Raw genomic sequence first — 22,888 nt, 5'->3', positions numbered from 1 at the left:
ACAAAAGCGTATAAGCCAAACTAAAAAATTATCCTTGGGAATCTCTAGCTATATCTATTTCTGCTATTACTAGGCATAATCTATGCTATGCTGCCACAAAACTAGGAATATTCACTGTAAAGGGTAGATATTTACCCAGTTATCCCTTGTACCGCAAGCTCAACAGGGGGCACAATATAAGAAAGTATGTCATGATTGTGCAGTTAGTGCAAACTCATATGAACCTGTAACATCAGAAGGGTGATGTTACTGCAGTGCTGACGACAAGCAAAACTTTAGTTACTGGGAGGTTCCTGCTTATTAGGCACCCCCCCCAGCAACTCGAATATTACCTCTACCAAACCATGATTCATCTCTAAAAGCACACTGGCAAAAGGGTATTTTTTAGAAGAGCAGGTTACCTCCATTTTCCCCCAGCTTTCCAGGCACCCCTGCACCTTGGTAAGACTTTTAGACGTGTCACATACACAGGACAGAACTCTTCAGAAACCTTTTGTACTATACATGCCCCAAGTCAAAAACACCTAACCAGGAGTAGTGAATACCAGCAATGCTGGGGGAAATTGGTGGAGGCCTGCCTTGCTGAAAACTATCCTGGGCTGATTGACTTTTTAAAGTTAATCAGCAGCTGTAGTCCAGTGGAACAACACTGCTGTGAAAGGGTGTATGTCCCCTTTAACCAATTCTACATGCTGACTGGTTGCTATGGGTTACTGCTCCAAGGCAAAGTTAGTGCCTTTTATTACATAACCCATGTGTCCTATTGCATTTAAGGCTAATAGCACCAATATGAAATCTGGGTTGTTTTGTCCGCTGTTTTTTTTTTTTTTCTCAAAAAGAGGCAAACTGCCCCTCACTGTTTATCAGCATAGCCAGCTTTCACATTGTTCTTGCACACTTGCAGGGAATTGCATGAAATAATATGTGAGGGGCTGCGTCTAAAGTTGTTTGCATTGGTCCCATATGTTCATCATGAATATTAATCTTTGGACCAAATATCATCTTCCAAAAGTCCGTTAGTCCTCTGCTCCTGGATAATTATGCCAGCTTTGTAGTTTTGCTTCCATTATTTTCTTAGAAATATTTCTACCTGTGACTGTAAATGTGTAAAGGAAAAATAAAAAGCAAACACCAATTTCCAAGCAGAAAAAAAAAACAAATGTTAAACTATTCCTAAAGTTAATAAACCACAAATGTTTCTGATCTTTCTTATACAGGAGCACATGAAAAGAAACTAAGAGGCACACTAAATTGAATGCTACGGAGCAAAGAGTGCACTGGATAGTTTCTATACATTGTAAATAATGTATTGCTTTTGTTAGGCGATCAACTTTGTTATACATTACTACAAACATACAAATGTGCAGCAGGAAACCACTGATGAACACTAAGTGCTACAGGTCACAGAATCTACATCCTGTGGCTAAAAGAACTCATCAGCATGGGTGCAGAAGGAGATCATAAGACTTTACAGCCTGTGATCTGCTTCTGTGTCATACCCCTGCCTCTAAGAAATAAGCAGAGTGTGGGAACAAACAGTCCCTAGGATAGAATTTCCCCAGCGGAGTAGGAAAAGAGCAGGCATGTGGCGCTACCCCTAAACATTTTGATTCACATAGCAGCTTTTACTTATGACTTATAAAACAAGTTTCAAAGGGGTTGGGTATGATGTATTTTTTATTATTTGTAGTTTTTTTTTTTAATTATTTCAGGTTTTTGTTCAGCAGCTCTCCAGCTTGAAGTTCCAGCTGCTATTTGGTTTCTAGGTTCCTAATTACCTTAGCAGCCAGGGTGTAGTTTAAATGAAAGACTGATATTTGAATAGGAGAGGGCCTAAATAGAAGAATAAGTAATATAAAGTAACAATAACAATAAAATAAAAAGTTTCATAGAGCAATATTTTTTTGCCTCAGGGTTCAGTGACCCCCCATTTGAAATCTGGCAAGAGGCAGGCAAATAGTTTAAAAAATATGAAAAACAAATAATGAAGACTAACTGAAAAGTTGCTCAGAATTTACACATATACAATTTTTATTGGCTTTTCAGTTCCAAATTGCTGTTGATACCTTTTTCTCTCCATGTAAAACAGGCATTGCACAGGGAGACTTTTCTATGGCCTTTAAGAGGGGCCTGGATTAGTTCTTGAACAAGCATAGTATCCAAGGCTATTGTGATACTAATATCTACAGTTAGTTTTAATGGTTGTATATATAGTTTATGTATGTTAGTGTATAGATTGTTAAGTATAGGTTGTGTGTGCTGGGTTTACTTGGAAGGGTTGAACTTGATGGACTCTGGTCTTTCTTCAACCCTATGTAACTATGTATTTGTAGAAGCTTATTTATCAAGTGGTGAGTTCTAACTTTTACCCACTGATAAATACACTTTTAAAAATCCCATGGGAATGAATAGAAAATGTGCAAGTATTTATGTATTAAGCTCTAAACGTATATTTTGATAAATCTGCCCCTATGTAATGATTTTGCTTTGATTGGTTTTACTGAATTATGCATAAAACTGCATTCTTCATTGCTTGTTTTGCAAGTAAAAATTATGGTTTCTACAAGCCACAGGTTTGTAATGCCAAGCATAATAAGTAACCAACCCTGCCCTGGTATTTATATTTTCACAAAACGATTTAGCAAATATTTGCAGATTGGAGAAAAATATACATTTACATATTTTGTTAGAACGGCTTACTTTCTAAAACTATATGGTTTTCTGGGGTCATCTTACTGTTAGGGTCAATTTTGGCCAATATAAACATGCTTACTTCTGGTGTAGTGTTTTGAAAATGTTTAGAGCCATATATCTTGTTACAGAACTGGGATTACACATTTAGAAAGCTTGCCTTATCTTGTAAAAAGAAAAAGTATTGAAAATGGTAGTATATGTTAATAAAGTCTAAGCATAATATATTTATTTTGCCCTTTATGTGGCATTAAAAGGATACTATAATTTGTCGATCTGATGGATTTCTCTGGCGAGTTTTCTCTAGCTGAGCCATTTGTTTTGCTTCCCGGTTCCTAGCAGTCAAGGTCACTTTGAGATCCTCCTATGAAATGATAAATATCAATGTTACTCTTATTCAGACATTCAAAAACATTCACAAAGTTGATCAATACTTTATAAAAAGCTGAATCTCTATTTAGAGAGATTTCAGTAGAGTACATGGGAATCACTGCAGTTTCACAGTTAGCTAGAAATTTTAGAAGGGCTTACACCTAAAAACTAAAATTAAGAGGCTACATTTCTTCTATACCAGAAAACACACAAGATATAATCTTAAAAGGCACTTTCTATGTGAAAACATATACATATGTATAAACAATAGGTTTTAAGCCAGGGATCCCCAACCTTTTTTTACTCGTCAGCCACACTCAAATGTAAAAACTGTTGGTGAGCCACACAAGCACGGGAAAAAGTTATTTGGGGATGCCAAATAAGGGCTGTGATTGGCTATTTCGTAGCCCTATATGGCCTACAGGAGGCTCTGCTTGGAGTAAAACTGTCTCTGTGCTTCCAAATCTTGCATCCAAGCCAGAAATTTAAAAATGGCACCTACTTTGAGACCACTGGGAGAAACATAATGGGGTGGAGAGAAACGTGTTGCTCACGAGCCACTGGGATCACTGGTTTTAAGCTATCCATTGGTTTCTAAAGCCTATCAGAATATTTCCTAATGGCTTTGCAGCTTGAATGTGATATAAGTTTAATTCTGGTTTAGCTCTATAAACTCTCAGCACAGAGTAAAATTCCCTAATTATGTCTCCCAATTAAACTTCAGCAGGAGTATCTGTTCTCTGAATTCTGTAGGGAGGAGGCATTGCCAAGGGCAATGTAGAACCAAATCCTGGCAGGTTAAAGAAGAAATATTAATTTAGTATTTGTCCCCTAAAACATTAAGAGATTATTGATGAATTATTTCCTTAGCTTGCACTAAGTACAATTTAGCAGGATGAACTGAATAATCGAAAAAATGATCTGATAAAATGTATTAATTTCTTCCACCTATACGGACTTTGAAGCAAACCCTTTCAAACCAAACTCAGGATCAAGAAAAAGTACATACCTACCCTTTTAAGCTTGATTATACCACCGTAGCTTTTCAGAGGTTCCACTACTCTGGATTCAAGCCTCTCAACCTGAGTTTATAAAATGCATTCAATTAAATAAGACTTTTAGGTGAAAGGGGTGTTAATTATTTACAGTACATTTCTAATTTATTACCTAAAACAGATACCATCCTGATGACAAATACTGACTTGAATATGTACATAAAGAACACACCTTTATATACAAACACTTGTGTACATGGGAGTTAAGCTGCCCAAACATGGCCCCATATAAACTGCCAATTTGGCCCCTCCAGACTAAGTCGGCAGCTTCTTGGCTCATGTATTGGGACTTACTGACATACAGAAGGTAAAAAACCCTGTCAGACAAGGATTACTTCAAGCTGTTGATGTTGTCCGTTCTGTATAGGCCTGCACTATAATCCCACTGGGAGCCAAATGTTTGTATCAGTTCAATTCGGCAGGCCAAGATCTGCTTTTCTGGCAAGGTCATTTATCTGTATGCTTATTTAAGCAACCTGGTCAGGTTAGTAAATCTTAGCAGGTTAGGCCACCTTTAAGGTGCAAGTTTTTAAAAAGCGGTTGCCACCTCAGAGACATTTTTCAATCTTTCCCTCCCAACTGAAACATGCACTGGTAACCCCTATTCGGAAAAAACCCTCCCTTGATCCCTCCAATCCTACTAACCTCTGACCTATATCTCTGCTCCCATTCATCTCCAAACTGCTTGAGCGCCTAGTTTACAACCGACTGACGCTATTCCTCTGACAATAATCTCCTGGATCCCCTACAATCTGGTTTTAGACAACAACACTCCACAGAAACTGCTCTAACCCGACTAACAAATGACCTCCTTTCGGCTAAAGCCAAAAAACACTACTCGCTACTAATACTTCTCGATCTCTCTGCTGCTTTTGACACTGTGGATCACCCTCTTCTCCTTCAGACTCTCCGCTCTCTTGGCCTTTGTGACATTGCCTTATCCTGGTTTTCATCTTATCTCTCAGATCGATCCTTCAGTGTCTCTTACAATGGGGAATCATCTTCTCCCTTGCCTCTTTCTGTCGGGGTTCCCCAAGGCTTTGTCCTGGGCCCCTTACTATTTTCTCTCTATACCTCCTCACTTGGCAAACTAATCAATTCTTTTGGCTTTCAGTACCACCTCTATGCTGACGATACTCATATCTATCTTTCCTCTCCTGATCTCAACCCAGAGCTTCTAACTCGCGTCTCTTCCTGCCTGTCTGCTATCTCTACTTGGATGTCCCAACGTTACCTTAAATTAAACCTCTCCAAGACTGAACTGGTTCTCTTTCCCCCATCCAACGCCCACATTGTTCCCGAGGTATCTATACAGGTTAACAATTCTACCATCACCCCATCTCCCCAGGCCCGGTGCCTTGGGGTTATCCTTGATTCTGCCCTGTCCTTCACTCCTCATATCCAGTCGCTTATCAAATCATGTCACTTTCACCTAAGAAATATCTCAAAAATACGATCATTTATCACCCAAGATGCTGCCAAAATTCTTATTCACTTATATATTCCTGCTTGGTAAGATTCTTTAATAAGCCACTTAGTATAATAAACTATTGGTTAAGTATTCATTCCAGGGGTATATTTTTCTTTAATTGTGGAAATTTTTCGGAGAAAATAAAAACCTTAGGAGCAAATTTTTTTTTCTTTAATTATAATTTTTTTTTTAGACATACAATGTTTTACAGTATGGTTGTGAATACCTCAGCTTGACGGTAATCCTGAAGTTTGGCGAGTTCATCAGCAAAGTTTTTCAGCCCATGTTTTAAGGTTGGTGTTTCTGTGTCTGCATACGTATTGACTTCTCTCACAAGTAAGTCAGCTTTATCTCTAAGCCTAGCAGTTTTACGGACGTATCCGGCGAAGATTTGGCACAGCTCTCCAAAATGTTTTTCCACATTGTTAACACTTTCTTGTATCTGTCTTGTCTGATTGTCTCTAGAACGGAAGAGAGGAAAAATAGTATTATGTTACTTATTGCCTTCCTTCTTCTTCATATACAGATAGAGATAGTGAGAAAAATCTCCCACCAAAGAAAACACATAACAGAGTTTGTGGGCAATGATTAATGGAAAATTAGAAAATATGCACTGAAGTGGACCAACTTAACATCAGCCCGGTCAGTTGGCACAAATGGGAACTTGGGAATTAAAACATATCTGCTTAACTCTATGTTCTCTTCTATACCAACATAGTTATAGCTCCCAAAGTATCTTTCTGCTTCATTCCCAGCATTGTGTCATATGTAATCCCTTAACTAAGGATGTAAGGAGGCAAACAAAAAAGGAAAAGTTGCCAATTATACTAATATTTATAATACAAGAAAGTAGACGTTGCAGCTTAATTCAGCTTTGCTTCTGTGGTTGACTAAATTTGTCTTAAGCAGTGAATGCTTGAGCTTTGAGCAATGTTATTGCGTAGCTTATCAGAGATGGTGAAAAGGGTATATTATAGGAACAGGGAAGGGTGACATAGCATGCTTGGGACGTGGTGTGTGGGTGGGGGGGTTACAAATGCACTAAATGACTAAACTGCTTCTGTGAGCAGGAAAAGGGGGCAGCTATAAAGTGTAGGGTCAAATCCATGTTCTAGTCACAGCCTTTAAAAAAAAATATGACCAACCAAAATTATGTGGAGTAGCAATGTATGGGTTGGCCCACAACCCGCAGGTTTACTCTAAGTCAGGCGGTTTAGGGTTGAAATTTGGGCAACCATTGAGATTTTGGGTTGGGTGTGGATCAGACAGGGGAAATACACTTACCCTCTGCTCCCAAAGTCTCCCTGTCTTGGAACCTAAGGTGCATGCAGAATAGTGTACAGAGTACACATGCGGGTACAGGTTGAGTTTTTCCTGACCTACACATCACTAATGTTGAGGGTTTGGAGAATTTGTAGGACCAGTACAGCATATAGACACAGGTGATAAAGGCACAGATACTTGTCCCCCAAAGAACACACAGGCCTGTAGTTACCTAGCCCTGGCCTCAGGGGTCTGGCTCATTGTGATGGTGTGTCCTCTCCAGGATCAGGAACTCAGCATCCAATTTGTATCCCCCTAAAATGTCTTTCCTGGTGCCAACACAGCCATCGAGGTACCAAGCGACAATTCTTAGTGAAGAGAAGGAATACATCCTATTTATGAATGTGAATCCAGGTTTAACAGAACAACACTTTTGCACAGTAAACAAATTACTTATGTTACTCAGCTATAGAACAGTAAACATTACTAAATGCCCAGTTTGATGCAAAATAAACAGGATAGTGTTTGGTGCAAGTGCCACATTCTTGTATTCTACCCAGTAACTGCCAAAAATCAACAGGGCACTTCTCAGCTGGTTGAAATGCACCCTAATGAACCTGTCCATTCAGCCCCACCCCATAAAGAGTGATGCTCTCTGTTCCACATTAATCTACCTCTTTTCCCAATACACACCATAACCAGCCCCCAGTGGGCATTGTGTACTGCAGGTTCCCATGCTAAGGAGACCCAGCTCCACCTGGGTTCACAAATTGCTTTTCTGCAGCTCTGTTTGCTATGCACTGCTGCCTGGAATCTGCACCCATAGCTCTGTGCAAAGTATTCTGATGCCCCTGCAGCTGCACCACAACTGCGCACACCAGGAATACTATGACCAAACTAACCTCTCCTGTGTTCAGTGCCCAGAAACCTAACTATCAGGGTAGGCAATAAGCTGAGAATGTCCTGCAGGGAACCTCATGCTATGTGAATTCTCCTGCTGGATCATTCTCCCATTTATTTGCAGTTATGTTCCTGCTTTTATATATATATATATATATATATATATATATATATATATATATATATATATATATATATATATATATATATATATATATATATATAAAGCAGGAACATAACTGCAAATAAATGGGAGAATGATCCATCTAAAAGAATAAATAGAGAAGCTTAAACTGATCTTGTGTGTTTTCTTCAGCCACAGGCCACCATGCTCCTCCATGTTAAGCGGTCATACACAGGCTGCCGATTCAAGATCTAGAATGATTCTGCAGTTTATCTGCCCATGCATGGGGACCCTCCGACAGCCCTACCTGACCGATATATGCTAAATATCATCCAGATGTTTATGCGCCAACATATTCCGCAGCGCTGTACAATAAGTTGCCCATGATAAAACTTTGCGGTATACCTTGGGCGACTAATCTCTCCAAAATGCCTCTCCACCATAAAGGGCATCAGTGGTTGAAAGGCTAAGGTATCTCTTTGGCTTTTGGAAGTCTTGTGAAGTCGCCTGCAGAAGGAAACTTCGCGCAACTTCGGAAAGCCGAATCCCTGCATCGCCCTTTCCACTGGCAATTCCCTTTGTTGCTGGCGGAAAGGCATTTGGGAGTGATTAGTCACCTGTGGTAGCAGAGATTTATAGCGGGTGACTAATCTCTCCATGGGACATTAGCCTTACTGCCCACCCCACCCCACCCCACCCAAGAGCCAATCTTATACTCTCTCTCTCTCTCTCTCACACAGCATCATGTGACCAAGCTGTTACTAAGTCTCTGGATGAACAGGAAACAAAGTGAGAGTAACAAATGTGCGGCTGCCTAGCACACCATGCAACTTTATTGTGAGAAACACAGATCATAAACATCAACATGAAAACTCCCTGCTTGGAGGTAAAACTCTGATGGGAGGCAAATGATTCGCCCCACCCTATGCTACAGTCATTAAGCATGAGTTATTTACAAGCAATGCGCAACTGTAAATTACTTCTAGGCTGATATTCTAAATGTCCTGTTAAATACAACCTTAGCGGCTGCAGCTCCACCGCCAGCTCTTACCCCGCTGACTGGAATCTGAATTGCCTTCTTTCTCCGCAAACCAAAGCCCGCAGCGAGGAGGCGCGCTGAAGCGCACCAATCAGGATGCCAAATGAGGGAAATCCGCCGAAGGCTAGCCAATTAGGGAGCTCACTCCTCTCCCAGGAAATGCTGTCGATTTGGCGGAAGTCCCGCCTCCCCACTCGCCCGCCCCCATCAAAGATGGCTGGTGAGTCTGCAATGGAGCTGCTTTTTCTTGACACATTCAAGCACCAGAACTCTGAGGTGAGTGTAACGTTGTGCTTGACTGGGGTACGGGCGGGAGTGCTGGACGCAGGGTACTGCGACAAAATGACTTCGCCTTTGTAACGAGAGGCATTATCCTGGGAGTGAGGATTCTCCGGGCCTACACCCGCAACATCCACTTGGCGCTGCGAGAGCTTCAGCCCCCGCTGTCAGTTACTGGCCCCATGGGGAATTCGAGTTAGTGGCCTTATGCGTGTGTTGGTTATAGGCCTCATGGGAGTCATAGCCTGATGTGAGTGGGGCTATTGGGACGATATGGTCATAACTTGTAGCAAGATCTGTCACCTCATAGGTACTTAGGGGCGTATTTATTATGCTGTGTAAAACTAATTCGCCGAAAAAATGGAGTAAAAAGCTGTGTAAAATAAATGGAAAAGACCGCCATCTGAACGCCGGATATTACGCCGTTATTTTCCATAAGTTCCGTTGGAAGTTGGAAGAAAAAATTTTACGCCATTTTTACATGGCGAAGCCTGCCGAATTTTCTCGCCATTTTTTACACAGCATAATAAATATGCCCCTTAGTGTTTATCCTTTCATAAGTATGGGCTCACTTTAATTCACACTGCTTTACTCCCTTGCAATACGCCTTGCTGGTACATTAGCCTCCCTGCGGCTTCTTCCTATTTTTCACCACTCGCTAAAGTGCAGAGGTCTGTATGGATGGTGCCTGCTGCATATTAGCCAGGGCTCTTTTCATTTTCTTTCGTTTATGCCCTCATTCCTGACTTCTGTTGCTTGATCTGTATTTGTACTTTGTTTTGTAGCAAGGCAGCAATGTTGATGTAGTTCGATTTCCGTGTGTGGTTTACATCAATGAAGTGCGGGTCATCCCACCAGGAGTCAGAGCACACAACAGCTTACCAGACAGCAGGGCTTATGGGTAAGTTCTCTTATGGTAGCTTGTTTAAATATGTGTATATGACGGATGTGCTAAAATAAGACGTTGGGGTATTTGTCTATACATAATTGGATTGTCCTTCCCCCCCCCCCCCCCCCCTTTCCCTAAATGACTACTGTTATTTCTAATGTAGGTGCTTATATGCATATGCATTACCTGCTTAAAGAAACAGCATTAATTACATTTTATTCTGTATAAATAATCAGATGTGTGCAGGAACCACAATACTTTTTTTCCACGAGAGCTGTTGCTCTGGTTTTAGGCTTATGCAAAATGCCATTGTGTGTTAAGCCTGACTCCAAAATTATACATTTTCCTTGTCACAGGGAGATATTGGTGCTGCCGTAACCCTGTGTTTCAGACACTAGAGTCTGGTTTCTCTGTGTAGGAGCTGCTTTTGAGAACTCTTGTATCAACTCTTAAAGGAGAAGAAAAGTTAATATGTAATAAGTTAATAGGTAGTGCCAAATGTAAGATTTTTAATGGCCTTGGGCCCTAAGACATTAAACTTAGATTTAGTATCCCTGCATCAGAAGAGAGAGAAATATTCTCCCAAGCTGATACAAAAAGCATTCAAAGGTACATCTGTTAATTATTGAGCAGCCTGGCAAAACCACAGTGAATTAAATAAGAGTTGGGAATAATTTACCTGACACTAGTGGGCTATAGCTGGTGTGAAAAGAGTTCATGGCCCATGTGCAATTGATTAGTCTAAATAAAACCAGTTTCACTAAAAAAAAAAAACAATCCAAGTTATAATTTTCTTTCTTTGAGAGATATATTGATACTTTTTAATGAGCAATTTGTGGGTATGCATATTGCCAACAGCCTGTCCCGGAGTCCGTTATGACAGTGTTTTTGCTTTTAGGGAGACCTCGCCACACACATTTCACCTGGACTTGTTTTTCAACAATGTTAGTAAGCCAAGTGCTACCGTGTTTGACAGACTGGGGAGGTAAGTATACAGACTGAAAAGAAAATTAGCTGTAAAAATTTAGTTCAGGTTTTGGGGCAGAGTGGGTCAAGACATGTATATAATTTAATGTCCAGAATGTCAAACTGCATTTATCTGCATCTTCCTCTTCTTGAGTTTCTCTATAGAACTGAAGGGCTTTGGATCTGAGATCTAACAATCCGGCAGTGGTGTACAAGGAGTATTAATGCTATTATAGTCCTTCGGACCAGTGCTGTTCAGCTTATTATATTAACTGGGCAGATTTTTTTCATGTAACATATTTGAGGGCTGGATCAAATTAAAGGAACAGTAACACCAAAAAATGAAAGCGTTTTAAAGTAATGGAAATATAACGTATTGTGGCCCTGCATTGGTAAAACTGGGGTGTTTGCTTCAGGAACACTATTATAGTTTATATAAATAAGCTGCTGTGTAGCCATGGGGGCAGCCATTCAAGCTGGAAAAAAGGGGAAAAGGCACCATTGTATTCTACAGGGTTTATCTGTTAGCTGCTGTATAACCTTTGCCTTTTCTTCTTTTGAATGGCTGCCCCCATGGCTACACACCAGGGTTTATATAAACTCTAGTAATGTTTCTGAAGCAAACACAAAACTTTTACCAGTGCAAGGCAGCAGTATATTATACTTTAATTTCTTTAAAATATACACATTTTTTGGTGTTACTGTTCCTTTAAAATGCTGTGAGACAGTGAAGTCTATGGAGCCTTTAAGCAGATTGGGGGTCGTAAAAATCCTTCCGAGGACAGGGCTATGTATCTTTTGGGTAACACTCTTTTTTGTGTTGTTTAGATCCCAAATAAAAAAAAAAATGAAATTGGACCTTAATTACTGCTTCATACACAATTTACAAATTTGTTTTCCTGTGTTTTGTAAACAGTTTGGATTACGATGAAAACTCATCAATCATCTTCCGGCCAAATGCTAAGGTAATATATGGGTACTTATTACAGTAAAAGGCATATTTTCACAGCACACAGGCACACTATACTTATTACAAAACCTTTCACACATTTAATTTTCCGCTACTAAATCTTGAGAGGCAATCAAATTAATATTTGAATGAATGTGTGATTTTATGGGTCTGGGAGTTTACTGTTTTTTTACTGATTTTACTATTGATTCTTAAACAGCATGTTATCACTTTCTCCAATAGTTATTTGTAGTCCATTTACTAAGCTTATAACACAGTAAAAAGCTGGTCCATATCTCATTTGGTGCTTGTCTTTGAGAAAATTATTTTTGATATATCTCTTTCAGATCAATACAGATGGGTTGGTGCTGAAAGGATGGTACAACTGCCTGACTCTGGCAGTCTATGGATCTGTAGACCGAGTTATCATTAGCCATGACCGAGAGTCTCCTCCTCCTCCGCCACCGCCACCACCGCCTCCCCAGCACCAACAGATTGGTCTAAAAAGAAATACCAAACATGGTGAGTTATAAGTAATTTGCATGGACTTTTTTATTTTGAAGAATGTCTGGCCTCTGCGTTTGTTTACTGTTAAATCAATAATCTTAAACAAAATGATTGCTGCTTAGTACACACACACATTCCTTGTGTTCTTAGCTAGTTTAGGTTTAGATTAAATCTGTCTAACGTACAACCTTGGTAGGATTTCAGCATATTTACAGTAGACAGTATTGGAGTTAATATGCAAAGGGGGAGTTTTCATTTGTTATTTGGTTGATCATTGGGAAAGGTGACAGTTACGTAGCGATATGTTGGTATACTTTAGGTGTATGAGACTACATTATTTATCATTTTTGGCCGGCTAATGTTACACCATGTGTAGCATTACCCTTAACTGATAAACTTGCCATCTCAGCCCCTACAAATGGAGTTGGTATCTTATGGGTCTGCATTTGGGTCCTATCTGATGGCCTGTCCAACCAATATCTGCTTGAAAATTGGCCAGGTATTTATCAGGTTGGCTTTAGAATTCTGTCAAGTGAGGAATACATTAGTGTTTTGATGGGACCCTCTCCTGATGAGTCTGCATAGGCCCAAGTTAGGAACCGATTTTTGGCCCTTGGACAGTTACTGGATCAGCCCAATTTTCCCCTTAACGTAGCTGGTAAACCTCACCAAACAAGTAGGTCCCACTGTGTTTGGCTCTCTTAATGAAGGTAAACTACTGATGGTTGCTGTGGGTTTCTAACTCTAAACTTTAGTCCAGTTTTTGTGCACTTGCTTCTTTAGAAATGTGGCCGCTGATGGCTTTTTGTATCTTCGCTATGCACCTACAGGTGCCCTGAGACATGGAGACAAAAGTGTTTCAGAAATAAGCAGTGGTGTAACCTGACTCTTCGCGAACACCAGGAAAAAATTCAGGGCCCTTGTCACCTATGATGACCTGCAATTTAAGCAGTGGTGTTGCTACCAGGCAGTATAACCCCCAAACTGATCAGTGCGGCCAAAAGCCGCTCTTGGTATCAGTAAAAGAGTTTCTAAAGCGGGATGGTAGATAGTATTGGGAAAGCCGCCTCAAGGCAGCCTTTTGCCCAGAAACGCCCCTAACCTTAATTCACCCTCACTGATTTTTTTACCCCTAAATCCCCCTGCATGCTGGCTTGACCTATTTCAGACCCCCTCTCCACTGCAATCTCTACAGGATCTGATGTATGCTAGTTATGCAATTGGAAATAGGGCAGAAGAACTGTCATAGTAAATGTTTGATGTTATTTCAGCAAAAGCTTAAGGGCCATGGAACAGTTTTTTGAATTCTGAAGATACAGTTCCTATTGCACCTCAAACATTTTGAACGTGGAAAAGTTGAGCTTTTTTTTTTTTTTTTTTTAATTTCATTTTTATTTTTCACTGATTATTGGTAAATTACCATCTAAGTTCCTCAATCTCTGTTTTTATTTCTTTACCAAGGAGTGTACCCCCAGGAACATGCATGCTTACGAGACATTGTACCATAAATAACTAATATTCCTTATACACTTGCTGCTAGTGTGAGGATGGGTTGTTACCATTAGGGAAGTTTTTAGACTGTGGCCAGTATAGCCCCTTTTGATGAAAATGTGTTTGAGAGCCTGACTCAGTGCCTTGCAGTTTACTTGTGTTGCAGTTTGACCAACCCTTAGCATAGATTTGCACCCTTCCACACCAGTATAAATCAGGTGGCGGTTGCACTCACTGTTGCTTATTACCATTATAGAACCCCTGGCTCAGACCTCTCCAAAGATCATAGAGGCATTTCTCTGAGTAGGGTAACATATACTGATATTCCCTAGTCCCCTGTTTTATTAATAATCTAGTATCTGTGCAAGTGCAAATATCTACAAAAATGTGTTTAGTTGTGCCCATAAAATTGCCAAGACAACATACTGTGTCAAGGTAGGGCCACCATATGGGGGTTTAAGTATCCTGGGGAGGCACCAATTCTTTAGGCAGGCTTTCAGAAAAAAGTCCCAGTAGAAATTAAGGGGATTGATCAGCCAAAAATATGCAGCACTATGATTAACTATGATTTTATTTCCTTTGGCCTTGTTTAAAGAACTGTAAGATAACAGCCAGGCTGATAATGTCTCATTAACAGCACAAAATATTTAAGTTTGAGACATAATTTTGGTTTATTATGTGTACCTATCCCATTTGAGCACATTTAATTATTGTATCCTAGTTAAAACCAAGCCTCAAGGTACTTTTTTTTTTTTTTTTTTTTTTACAGCTTTAAAAGAAATTCACACAAAAATAAGCTTCTTTTTTTATAGGTTGCTGGGAAATGTCATTACAGTACTGCAGATCTTACAATGTAACGGATTTACTACATCCCATACCCTTTTTTTTTTTTTTTTTTTTTTTTGTTGACTATAATCATTTTTTTAGAGCCCATGCTATTTATATATTTATTTAGAATTCCACTAAATCCATAAGACTGTGTGGTACTGAGACAACACCTAAAATATGGCTGAACACACTACAGCTCATAGCAAACACACCACAGAAACATGATTTTTTTACCAGTTAACAGAATAAACAAGCAAATTTTAAACACCCCTCATCAATGTGGGAGGTAAGGGCACCTCTGTCCTTCAGTGGAGTGTTTGTCCTATAGGAGGAGACCAGATGGATATATTCTCAGTTCCTGATTGGCAGGCAGCACAGTCTGGAATTAGCAGAGTATTCTTGCAGGGTCTAGCTAGTGTAGAAACTATTCATGCTTTTCTTGTATGTATTCCAAAAATAATTCTTCCAGAAAAAAAATAAAAAAAAAAATAAAAAAAATAATGGTATATTTAAATTAAAATCCATAGCTATAGTAAATTTTCAACACAGGCCTATTTATTTTTTTGTTTTTTTTGTTTAATGTTGCCTCTTTTAAAAGTAACTAAATCTTAAAGTAGATGATAGATGAAGTTAGAAGTTGCTGGTCTCCTTGCCTCTCCTCATTTATAGAAAAAAGGCAGGTTCGCTTTTAAAATGTTGAATACAAAATAAGTTAATTAGCATGCTTTGACTCAGGGTTGGGCAAATCCATAGCCCTCCAGATCTTTTAAACTGCCTGTTTCCTGCTGGCTGAGAAAGTGCTGGGAACTGTAGTTTAACTGAATGGTCGCTAGTTTCTTCTCCCTGGTGTTAACCCTTTGTATTTGTAAGATATAGCCCTATCACTTGTTCTTTTCCATATGAGATTTAGTTCCCCAAATCTGCGGCAAACAGTGGTAAGATGAAATTGTGTGTACAAACTTATGCCGAGGTCCCACCAGGAGATTTGTTGTCGGGCTTTTTTTCGTAGCCACGACTTATCTCTAAAAGAGTAACTGTGACAAAATAAGGCTTATTAATTAAAGTAGGCACAAGTACTAGATGCAATAAAGGGCTCAAATTGTGCTATTGCATTGCTGTATAGCTACTGTGCCTATCTGCCCTCCCCTAAGTGAGCAAGGTGTAGTCTAGGTGTCCTTTTGCATCACATATCAGAGTATTTCTACGCATTTTCACCCATAGCATAGGGAGTAAGCATTTGCAACGGATTGCAGCAGGTGCAAATTCACCAGAATACGGACCATTGGGATCATTGCAAATATTTCCCAATAAGTCTCCTGGTGTGACGGTGGCTTTACATGCATTTTTCAGATATTTGTAGGAAAAGTAACACTGCTATCAGCCACTCCAGTAAAATATATATTATTTAATAAGAAGCTGCCTGTCCAATCCACTTTGAATATTGGGCTAAAACTATAGATCTTGTTCTATAGTATTTAAACTAAATACCACCGTACTGCTCCTTTTTATTAGATGTGTGCAAGTCGCTACACATTGGGCCTTCTGCTAATGAGTGGGTTGCATTTGGTCTGCTTCTTTCAGTTGAAGAAGACAAAGATGATCAATACAATGGTAGCCCCCCAAGGCCGCAGCCGAGAGGGCCCAGAACTCCCCCTGGCCCTCCGCCACCAGACGATGATGACGAGGATGAGCCTATGCCAGCCTCGGGTAAATGTACAGTTTGGTGATTGATGAAACCTTTGTTTACCTCATCTGCTGTAAATCCGCAGGCTTTATCTAATGCTGTGTGGTCTGTTATGACAAGAAGTCGTCCTCTTCCCCAGCATGCTTCCTGTGTATTGCTAAATGCTCTGTAGTCTGTTCTGCATATCTGCTTGTTGCTCTGCTGCTGTGGTCAGTATCACACTTTCCCAGGACACGCAGAGCTCTGGACTCGACACAAGACCCAGGACTCTGGTGCTTGTGTCTCTGAGCTGTGCTTTCCTTCTGTGTCTCTGTGTGAATAATCCAGCTTTCCTGTTTTATGGCAGTTTTATTGTAACTTCTGCATTTTTAAAGTTGAATAAGACTGTTTGTTTTTGCTTTCTAACTGCATGAGTCCTTTATAAACCATCAGGGTACTTTAACATTCTCATATTTTTTTTTTTTTTTTTTAATTTGTCACAGTGAATGCAGTACTGGATGCAATTTACACTATTTTGTTTCATTGTTTTATATATTTGGCTGTGTTGCTTGTCCACAGCATATTTGGTCAGGAGCGTTCAGCAAGTCTAGTCTGCTTTTTGCCTGATTTTTGGTGCTTAGGCTCAGACTGGGCTCTGTGTATATCCCAAGCATTTTTCCTTTATAGTAGGTGCTTGTACCTTATGAGCTGGATGAGTGTTCTATGCATGTACTAATATTTTGCTAAAGTAACACATTCTGATGGTACACTTGACCTTTACTCTTTGTAATTGTGACTATTCCTTAATTGTGGAACAATTTCCCAACTCTGCCTGTTTGATGATATATGTCCTCTTTTATCTATCTGTTAAGGTCATTAAAGGGAACCTATTCCTGTTTATAAATGGGGATTCTATTCTACCTATTATGGTTAAGAATTAAGACCTAGGATATTTTGTAATACAGGGCATTCCTCCTGTGTGACTGCATTTTTAAAGGGGTAATTCACCTTTGTTAACTTTTAGTATGTTAAAGCATGGCCAATTCTTAGCAACTTTTCAGTTGGTTTTCTTTATTTTGTATAGTTTAGTAATTGTTTGCTGCTGCCTATTGACTTTTTCCATCTTTCAAATAGGGGTCACTAACCCTTGTAGCCAAAAAACAATTGTTCTGTGAGGCTACAATTATATTGTTATTTTTACTTCTCTTTCTATTCAGGCCTCTCCTATTCATATTAGTCTCTTTCAATCCAGGGCCTGGTTTCTAGAGTAATAGAAACCATAGCAGCCATATAGGTGCTGAACTTCCAAACTGAAGTGTTGCTGCAGTCATTACATCAGTGATCCCCAGCCAGTGGCTTGTGAGCAACATTTTGCTCACCATCCCCTTTTAGTTGCATCTAGTGGCCTCAAAGTAGTTGCCCATTTTCACATTTCTGGCTTGAAGGCAAGTTTTGGAGATACAGACACAGCAGAGCCTCCTGCAGGCTAGCAGTCCACATGGAGCTGCCAAATAGCCAATCAAGGCCCCGACTTGGCACCCCTGCTTGTGTGGCTCACCAACACTTTCATTACATCTGAGTGTGGCTTACAAGTGAAAAAGGTTGGGGCTACCTGCTCTACAGAATAACTAATAGTTAATTTTAAGGTGAATAACCCCTTTAAACTATAAACAATAGAACAGCCGTTTATCTGCTACTGTTGCATCTCTATTGCAGTCTTTGGAAAATACCTAAGAATATAGGGGAATGCTGCTGCTACCCTTGTATAATGATTATACAGTGCTCTTTCTTTATACTAGCACCCTTTTTATAGCACATAATTAGTTCAAGTAAGATTTTATTAACAAATGTGCATATCATTATAATGAAATATCACTGTTAAAATGCAATTGGTAGGCAAAGTTTAAAACGGGCAGTATATTCAGGAAGCATTGTATTCAGAGAAAACTCTCTTGCTGTCTGTTAGTGAAAGTTAAACCATAACCCTATCATTACTTGGGGGTAGTTCCCATTAAGTATGTCTTGAATTGCATCACCCTTCATCATAGTCAGAAGATGTGTTCTCTATCTCCAAACCCCCTATAAATCACATGTACATAACTTGAAAGCTGCTTGTTTTTCTGACAGGCCCTTTGATTTGCCTTGTTCCTTTTCTGTGTCAGGTGGAGAGATAGAAGATGATGGATTACATAGAGAAGGATATTTTGAACCCATATCCCCTGATCGAGTTTCTGTCCACCCTGATGGCAACTATTCAGATGAAGACGATGGGGAAGATGATCCCCAGGATGAGGGAGATGAAGACGATGAGGATGAAGATGATGATGACGATATCAATGCTGAAGATGAGGAGGATGAGGAAGATGATCAGACTGGTGACAGCATAGCTGACGAAGAGGATGAAGATGATGAGGGTGATGACGAGGATTTAGAAGGTGTGTTTGAATTAGATTTTCCTGCTTATATAGTTGTTAATGTAACCATGGAAAACCCACTGTGTAATTTGCTGTACTGTAAAGAAAAAAGATTAACAAAATACCTTTATTCCATTTGGCAGATGATGGCTACGAACAAATTTCAAGTGATGAAGATGGGATTGCTGATTTTGAGCGGGAGGCATTTAAATACATAGACTATACTCCTGAGGATTTGGCATCTGTACCCACCATGGCCTATGACCCATATGACAGGGACTTGGGCCCTCTTCTATACTTCAGTTGTCCGTACAGAACTGCATTTGAGAATGAAATCTGCAGACTTCAGGAACTAGATCTAGACAAAGAAAACTCTGGGGAAAATGAAACATCTTTGAAGCTAACTGAATTACTTGAACTGTATCAAGATGACAGAGGCTCCAAGTGGGTCACTGCATTAGAAGAAGTCCCTGGTTTAATTGTGAAAGGACTGAGCTTTGGCATGCTTAAGGAACCTGGAAGAGATCACCTCAGTCAGCTAGTTGATTGGGCCATGCAAGCATTGGACTTGCAGCTTGCACTTCAGCAGCCTATTGCTTTAAATGTGCGGCAGCTGAAAGCAGGAACAAAGCTTGTGTCCTCACTGGCAGAGTGTGGGTCGCAAGCAGTAGAAGCTCTCTTAAATGCCAATGTCATTGGAAAGTTGTACAACTTGTTATTTGCAGATCACGTGTCATCTTCTCTCAAGCTGAATGCTTTCAGATCATTAGATAGTATCATCAGCACCAATGAAGGAATGGAAAGCTTTTTAAAACCTTCAGAAGGACAGGGGACCAAAAGTGGGTACCAGAAGCTCTTAGAGTTAATTTTGTTGGATCAGACTGTTAGGGTATTCACATCCTGTTCTGCTGTTCTGCAGAAGTGTCATTTTTCTGAAATTCTTTCTCATGTGAAGAAGATGGGAGAGCAGCTGGTAGAAAGTGCAGCAGTCCCTCAGAACCAAAATGAACTTGGCCAGGAAGCAGAAACTGCACTTGAAAGACAGACCAGAGACTATGATAATGATGTGGAGATGCCTATGGAGATGGAACATCTCCTTGATGCCACTAATGTAAATGAAGGAGATTTAGAGAAACTGGTTGGTCTCCTGAATGAGATCTTACACCTATTGGAAAAGGCACCTCATACAATGATTCAGTCTCCGGTGAAGTCCTTCCCAACATCAGCCCGCATCACTGGACCACCAGAAAGGGATGATCCCTACCCTGTTTTATTTCGGTAAGTCATATAGACAGAGGTAAATTGGGTATAAAATAAAAATGTAATGCTGTTTTCTAGCAAGCTGCCATAAAGGCATAATGTGAGTTCTGTTGCTTTAGGTAGAACACACGTGCCCACTATCCAAGTGAGTGACTCTGTCCTCTAATAGCAATAGGTTCTCCCTGTTAATGCATATTTCAGTCTCTAATGAGAGGTCCTTTGTTGTTTGGTCACTTTATGTAAAACACTCTTGCTAGTTGTGGAACATGTACACCTATTCATGATCCAGTATGGGACTCATGATTACACCAACCATATTTTCTGCTGTAGATTTTTACAGCACCAGTTGTCAGTGATCTGACTGGTAGCACTATAAAATGTATGTTTCTGGATTATGCTCAGATCTGTGTTATTAACATTTGGGGGCTGATTTACTAACCCACGAATCCGACCCGAATTGGAAAAGTTCCGACTTGAAAACGAATATTTTGCGACTTTTTCGTATGTTTTGCGATTTTTTCGGATTCTGTACGAATTTTTCGGATCCAATACGATTTTTGCGTAAAAACGCGAGTTTTTCGTATCCATTACGAAAGTTGCGTAAAAAGTTGCGCATTTTGCGTAGCGTTAAAACTTACGCGAAAAATGCGCAACTTTTCGCGTAAGTTTTAACGCTACGCAAAATGCGCAACTTTTTACGCAACTTTCGTAATGGATAGGAAAACTTGCGTTTTTACGCAAAAATCGTATTGGATCCGAAAAATTCGTAAAGAATCCGAAAAAATCGCAAAACATACGAAAAAATCGCAAAGTACCGATCATTACGAAAAAAACGCAATCGGACTCCATTTGACCCGTTCGTGGGTAAGTAAATCAGCCCCTTGGTGTTGCAAAAAAAGTCATGCAGGGGGAAGAAAAATACCACCCAAATTAAAAAAAAAATAGCTGTATAATTTGGAATGTTTCGAGAATTACTTTTTTTTTTTTTTTTAAACAATGAAATTGTCCAGCAGAATTTTTTGCACGGGTTAATACCCTTGTAAAGGTTTTTTTTTTTTTTTTTAATTAGTGGGAAATCTAGAGCTGAGCCTAAAGATGCAAAATAAACCAGTAACTTCTTCAGAGATACTTGGGGGATGGAAAACCATAGCAAAATAAATTATTTTTTTTCTCTTCAATGATAACATTTAAAATAAGACATACTGGCGCCTAAACACGAAACCATTTGCTAATGAGATTATACAGATAATAGTTGTCTTTCTGATCTAAGTGTTATCCTTCTATTAGGTATCTTCACCATCACCAGTTCCTGGAGTCTGCCACCCTCCTGCTCTCTCTGCCAGGCACCAGTTCTCACCCAGGAGTGATGTATGCCATTAGAGAAATCCTCCGATTCCTGGCACAGTCTCAGAAAGGTCTTCTGTTTCTCTTATTTGAGAATGAAGCAACAAATCTCATTGCCAGGGCATTGTGTCAGGCTTCTGACCAGGAGCAGGAGGATAATCTACCATCTGATAGCAACAACGAAGACTCTTTTGCCTTATGGATACTGCATGCCACACAGGCTCTTCAGTACATCTCTGAACTCTTTCACCATTTCCAGAACTGCACTGCCACTGAAGAGACAGATCATGCCAACCTGCTGGGTATTCTGCACAACCTTTATCTAATCACCTTCAACCCTGTTGGGAGGTCAGCTGTTGCCCATGTCTTCAGCCTTGACAAGAACCTGCAGTGCCTCATAACATTAATGGAATTTTGCTCCAAAGAAGCTCTTGGGTAAGGTTCCCTTTTGTTGCTGAAGCCATACACATTATGTTTTTGTTGTACTAATATGCCATGTACAATTTTTTAAGGCTAATGCTGTTGTGATAAAGGAAACTGCACTTGAATGTTTTTGGTGTGTACTCCCATGCCAGTGGTGGTTAAAGTACATTACCCTACTATCACTTAATTTCATGTACTTGTTTCCTCTAAGAATCTGCATGCTTTATCACAAACAGGCTTCTGTTACACAGGATACTCTTATTCTTTTCACTATTTTATACTTTTCCAGGTAAATATTATAATACAGGAGCAAAAATTGCCTCATCTTAACCAAATACCTGAATGGAATATATGTTTCTGTTATAATGGCAGATGCTTTTTCATGTTTACAGGGACACAAAGTCGAAGAAATCAGTAGCCTATAACTATGCCTGCCTACTTGTGCTGCTCGTGGTCCAGACCTCCAATGACATACAGATCCTGGAGAGCCATTCAGCGCCTCTTCTGAAACTCTGTAAAACGGATGAGAATAATGCCAAGCTTCAGGGTAGGTTTAGGCATTTTCTATTAGCATATAGTTTCACTCTAATACTTACACTTTCCCACAAGACTCCATACACTGAGAAACTTGATAATGTCCTTGCAAGTAGCAGCTTAAAGGGGTTGTTTACCTTCCAAACACATTTTCAGTTAGTACAACAGGAATAACCTTTCAAAATTACTTTCTATTTTTATTTTTTTTAATTTTTTTTTTAAATTGGTGTTTAAACTTTAATGTCCCCTCTAGCATTCAGGCAGCTCAGTAATCTAGTTACTCTCACTGGATTTACATTTTGATACAATAGTTACTAACATTGCAACTATTAACTAATGTATCAATTCTGGAGATTATGCTTAGCAGGGCTAAAGATGATAAATGTATAAACTAAAGCAGGGATCCTCAAACTAGGCACGCGGGTC

The 22,888-nt window shown here is 39.7% G+C and overlaps 2 protein-coding genes across 5 annotated transcripts in view; one reads left to right on the top strand and one right to left on the bottom strand.

The window, feature by feature from the left end:
- fam92a (family with sequence similarity 92 member A) overlaps positions 1-9,017 on the bottom strand; it is a 14,817-nt gene extending 5,800 nt beyond the window's left edge. Inside the window, exons 1-6 of one of the 3 annotated variants that reach the window (XM_012964249.1) lie at positions 8,928-9,017; positions 7,085-7,220; positions 5,816-6,050; positions 4,077-4,145; positions 2,954-3,055; positions 1,091-1,096 (exon numbers count right to left, since the gene is read on the bottom strand). In XM_012964249.1, the coding sequence (XP_012819703.1) occupies positions 1,091-1,096; positions 2,954-3,055; positions 4,077-4,145; positions 5,816-6,050; positions 7,085-7,113 (441 nt within the window). In that variant the 5' untranslated portion in view covers positions 7,114-7,220; positions 8,928-9,017. Of the gene's footprint in view, positions 1-816; positions 1,097-2,953; positions 3,056-4,076; positions 4,146-5,815; positions 6,051-7,084; positions 7,221-8,894 lie in introns of those variants that run through there. The other 2 variants (XM_012964250.2, NM_001113863.1) reach the window with 2 other exon arrangements.
- virma (vir like m6A methyltransferase associated) overlaps positions 8,988-22,888 on the top strand; it is a 27,516-nt gene continuing 13,615 nt past the window's right edge. Inside the window, exons 1-10 of one of the 2 annotated variants that reach the window (XM_002934412.5) lie at positions 8,988-9,191; positions 9,980-10,095; positions 10,982-11,068; positions 11,966-12,014; positions 12,346-12,520; positions 16,406-16,531; positions 18,650-18,922; positions 19,045-20,179; positions 21,449-21,940; positions 22,321-22,475. In XM_002934412.5, coding sequence (XP_002934458.2) covers positions 9,012-9,191; positions 9,980-10,095; positions 10,982-11,068; positions 11,966-12,014; positions 12,346-12,520; positions 16,406-16,531; positions 18,650-18,922; positions 19,045-20,179; positions 21,449-21,940; positions 22,321-22,475 — 2,788 coding nt within the window. In that variant the 5' untranslated portion in view covers positions 8,988-9,011. The remainder of the gene's footprint in view (positions 9,192-9,979; positions 10,096-10,981; positions 11,069-11,965; positions 12,015-12,345; positions 12,521-16,405; positions 16,532-18,649; positions 18,923-19,044; positions 20,180-21,448; positions 21,941-22,320; positions 22,476-22,888) is intronic. The other variant, XM_004915144.4, reaches the window with a different exon arrangement.

Source organism: Xenopus tropicalis, chromosome 6 (assembly GCF_000004195.4).
Source record: "Xenopus tropicalis strain Nigerian chromosome 6, UCB_Xtro_10.0, whole genome shotgun sequence".
NCBI lineage: Eukaryota > Metazoa > Chordata > Amphibia > Anura > Pipidae > Xenopus > Xenopus tropicalis.
This window is presented reverse-complemented; position numbering and strand designations above follow the sequence as displayed.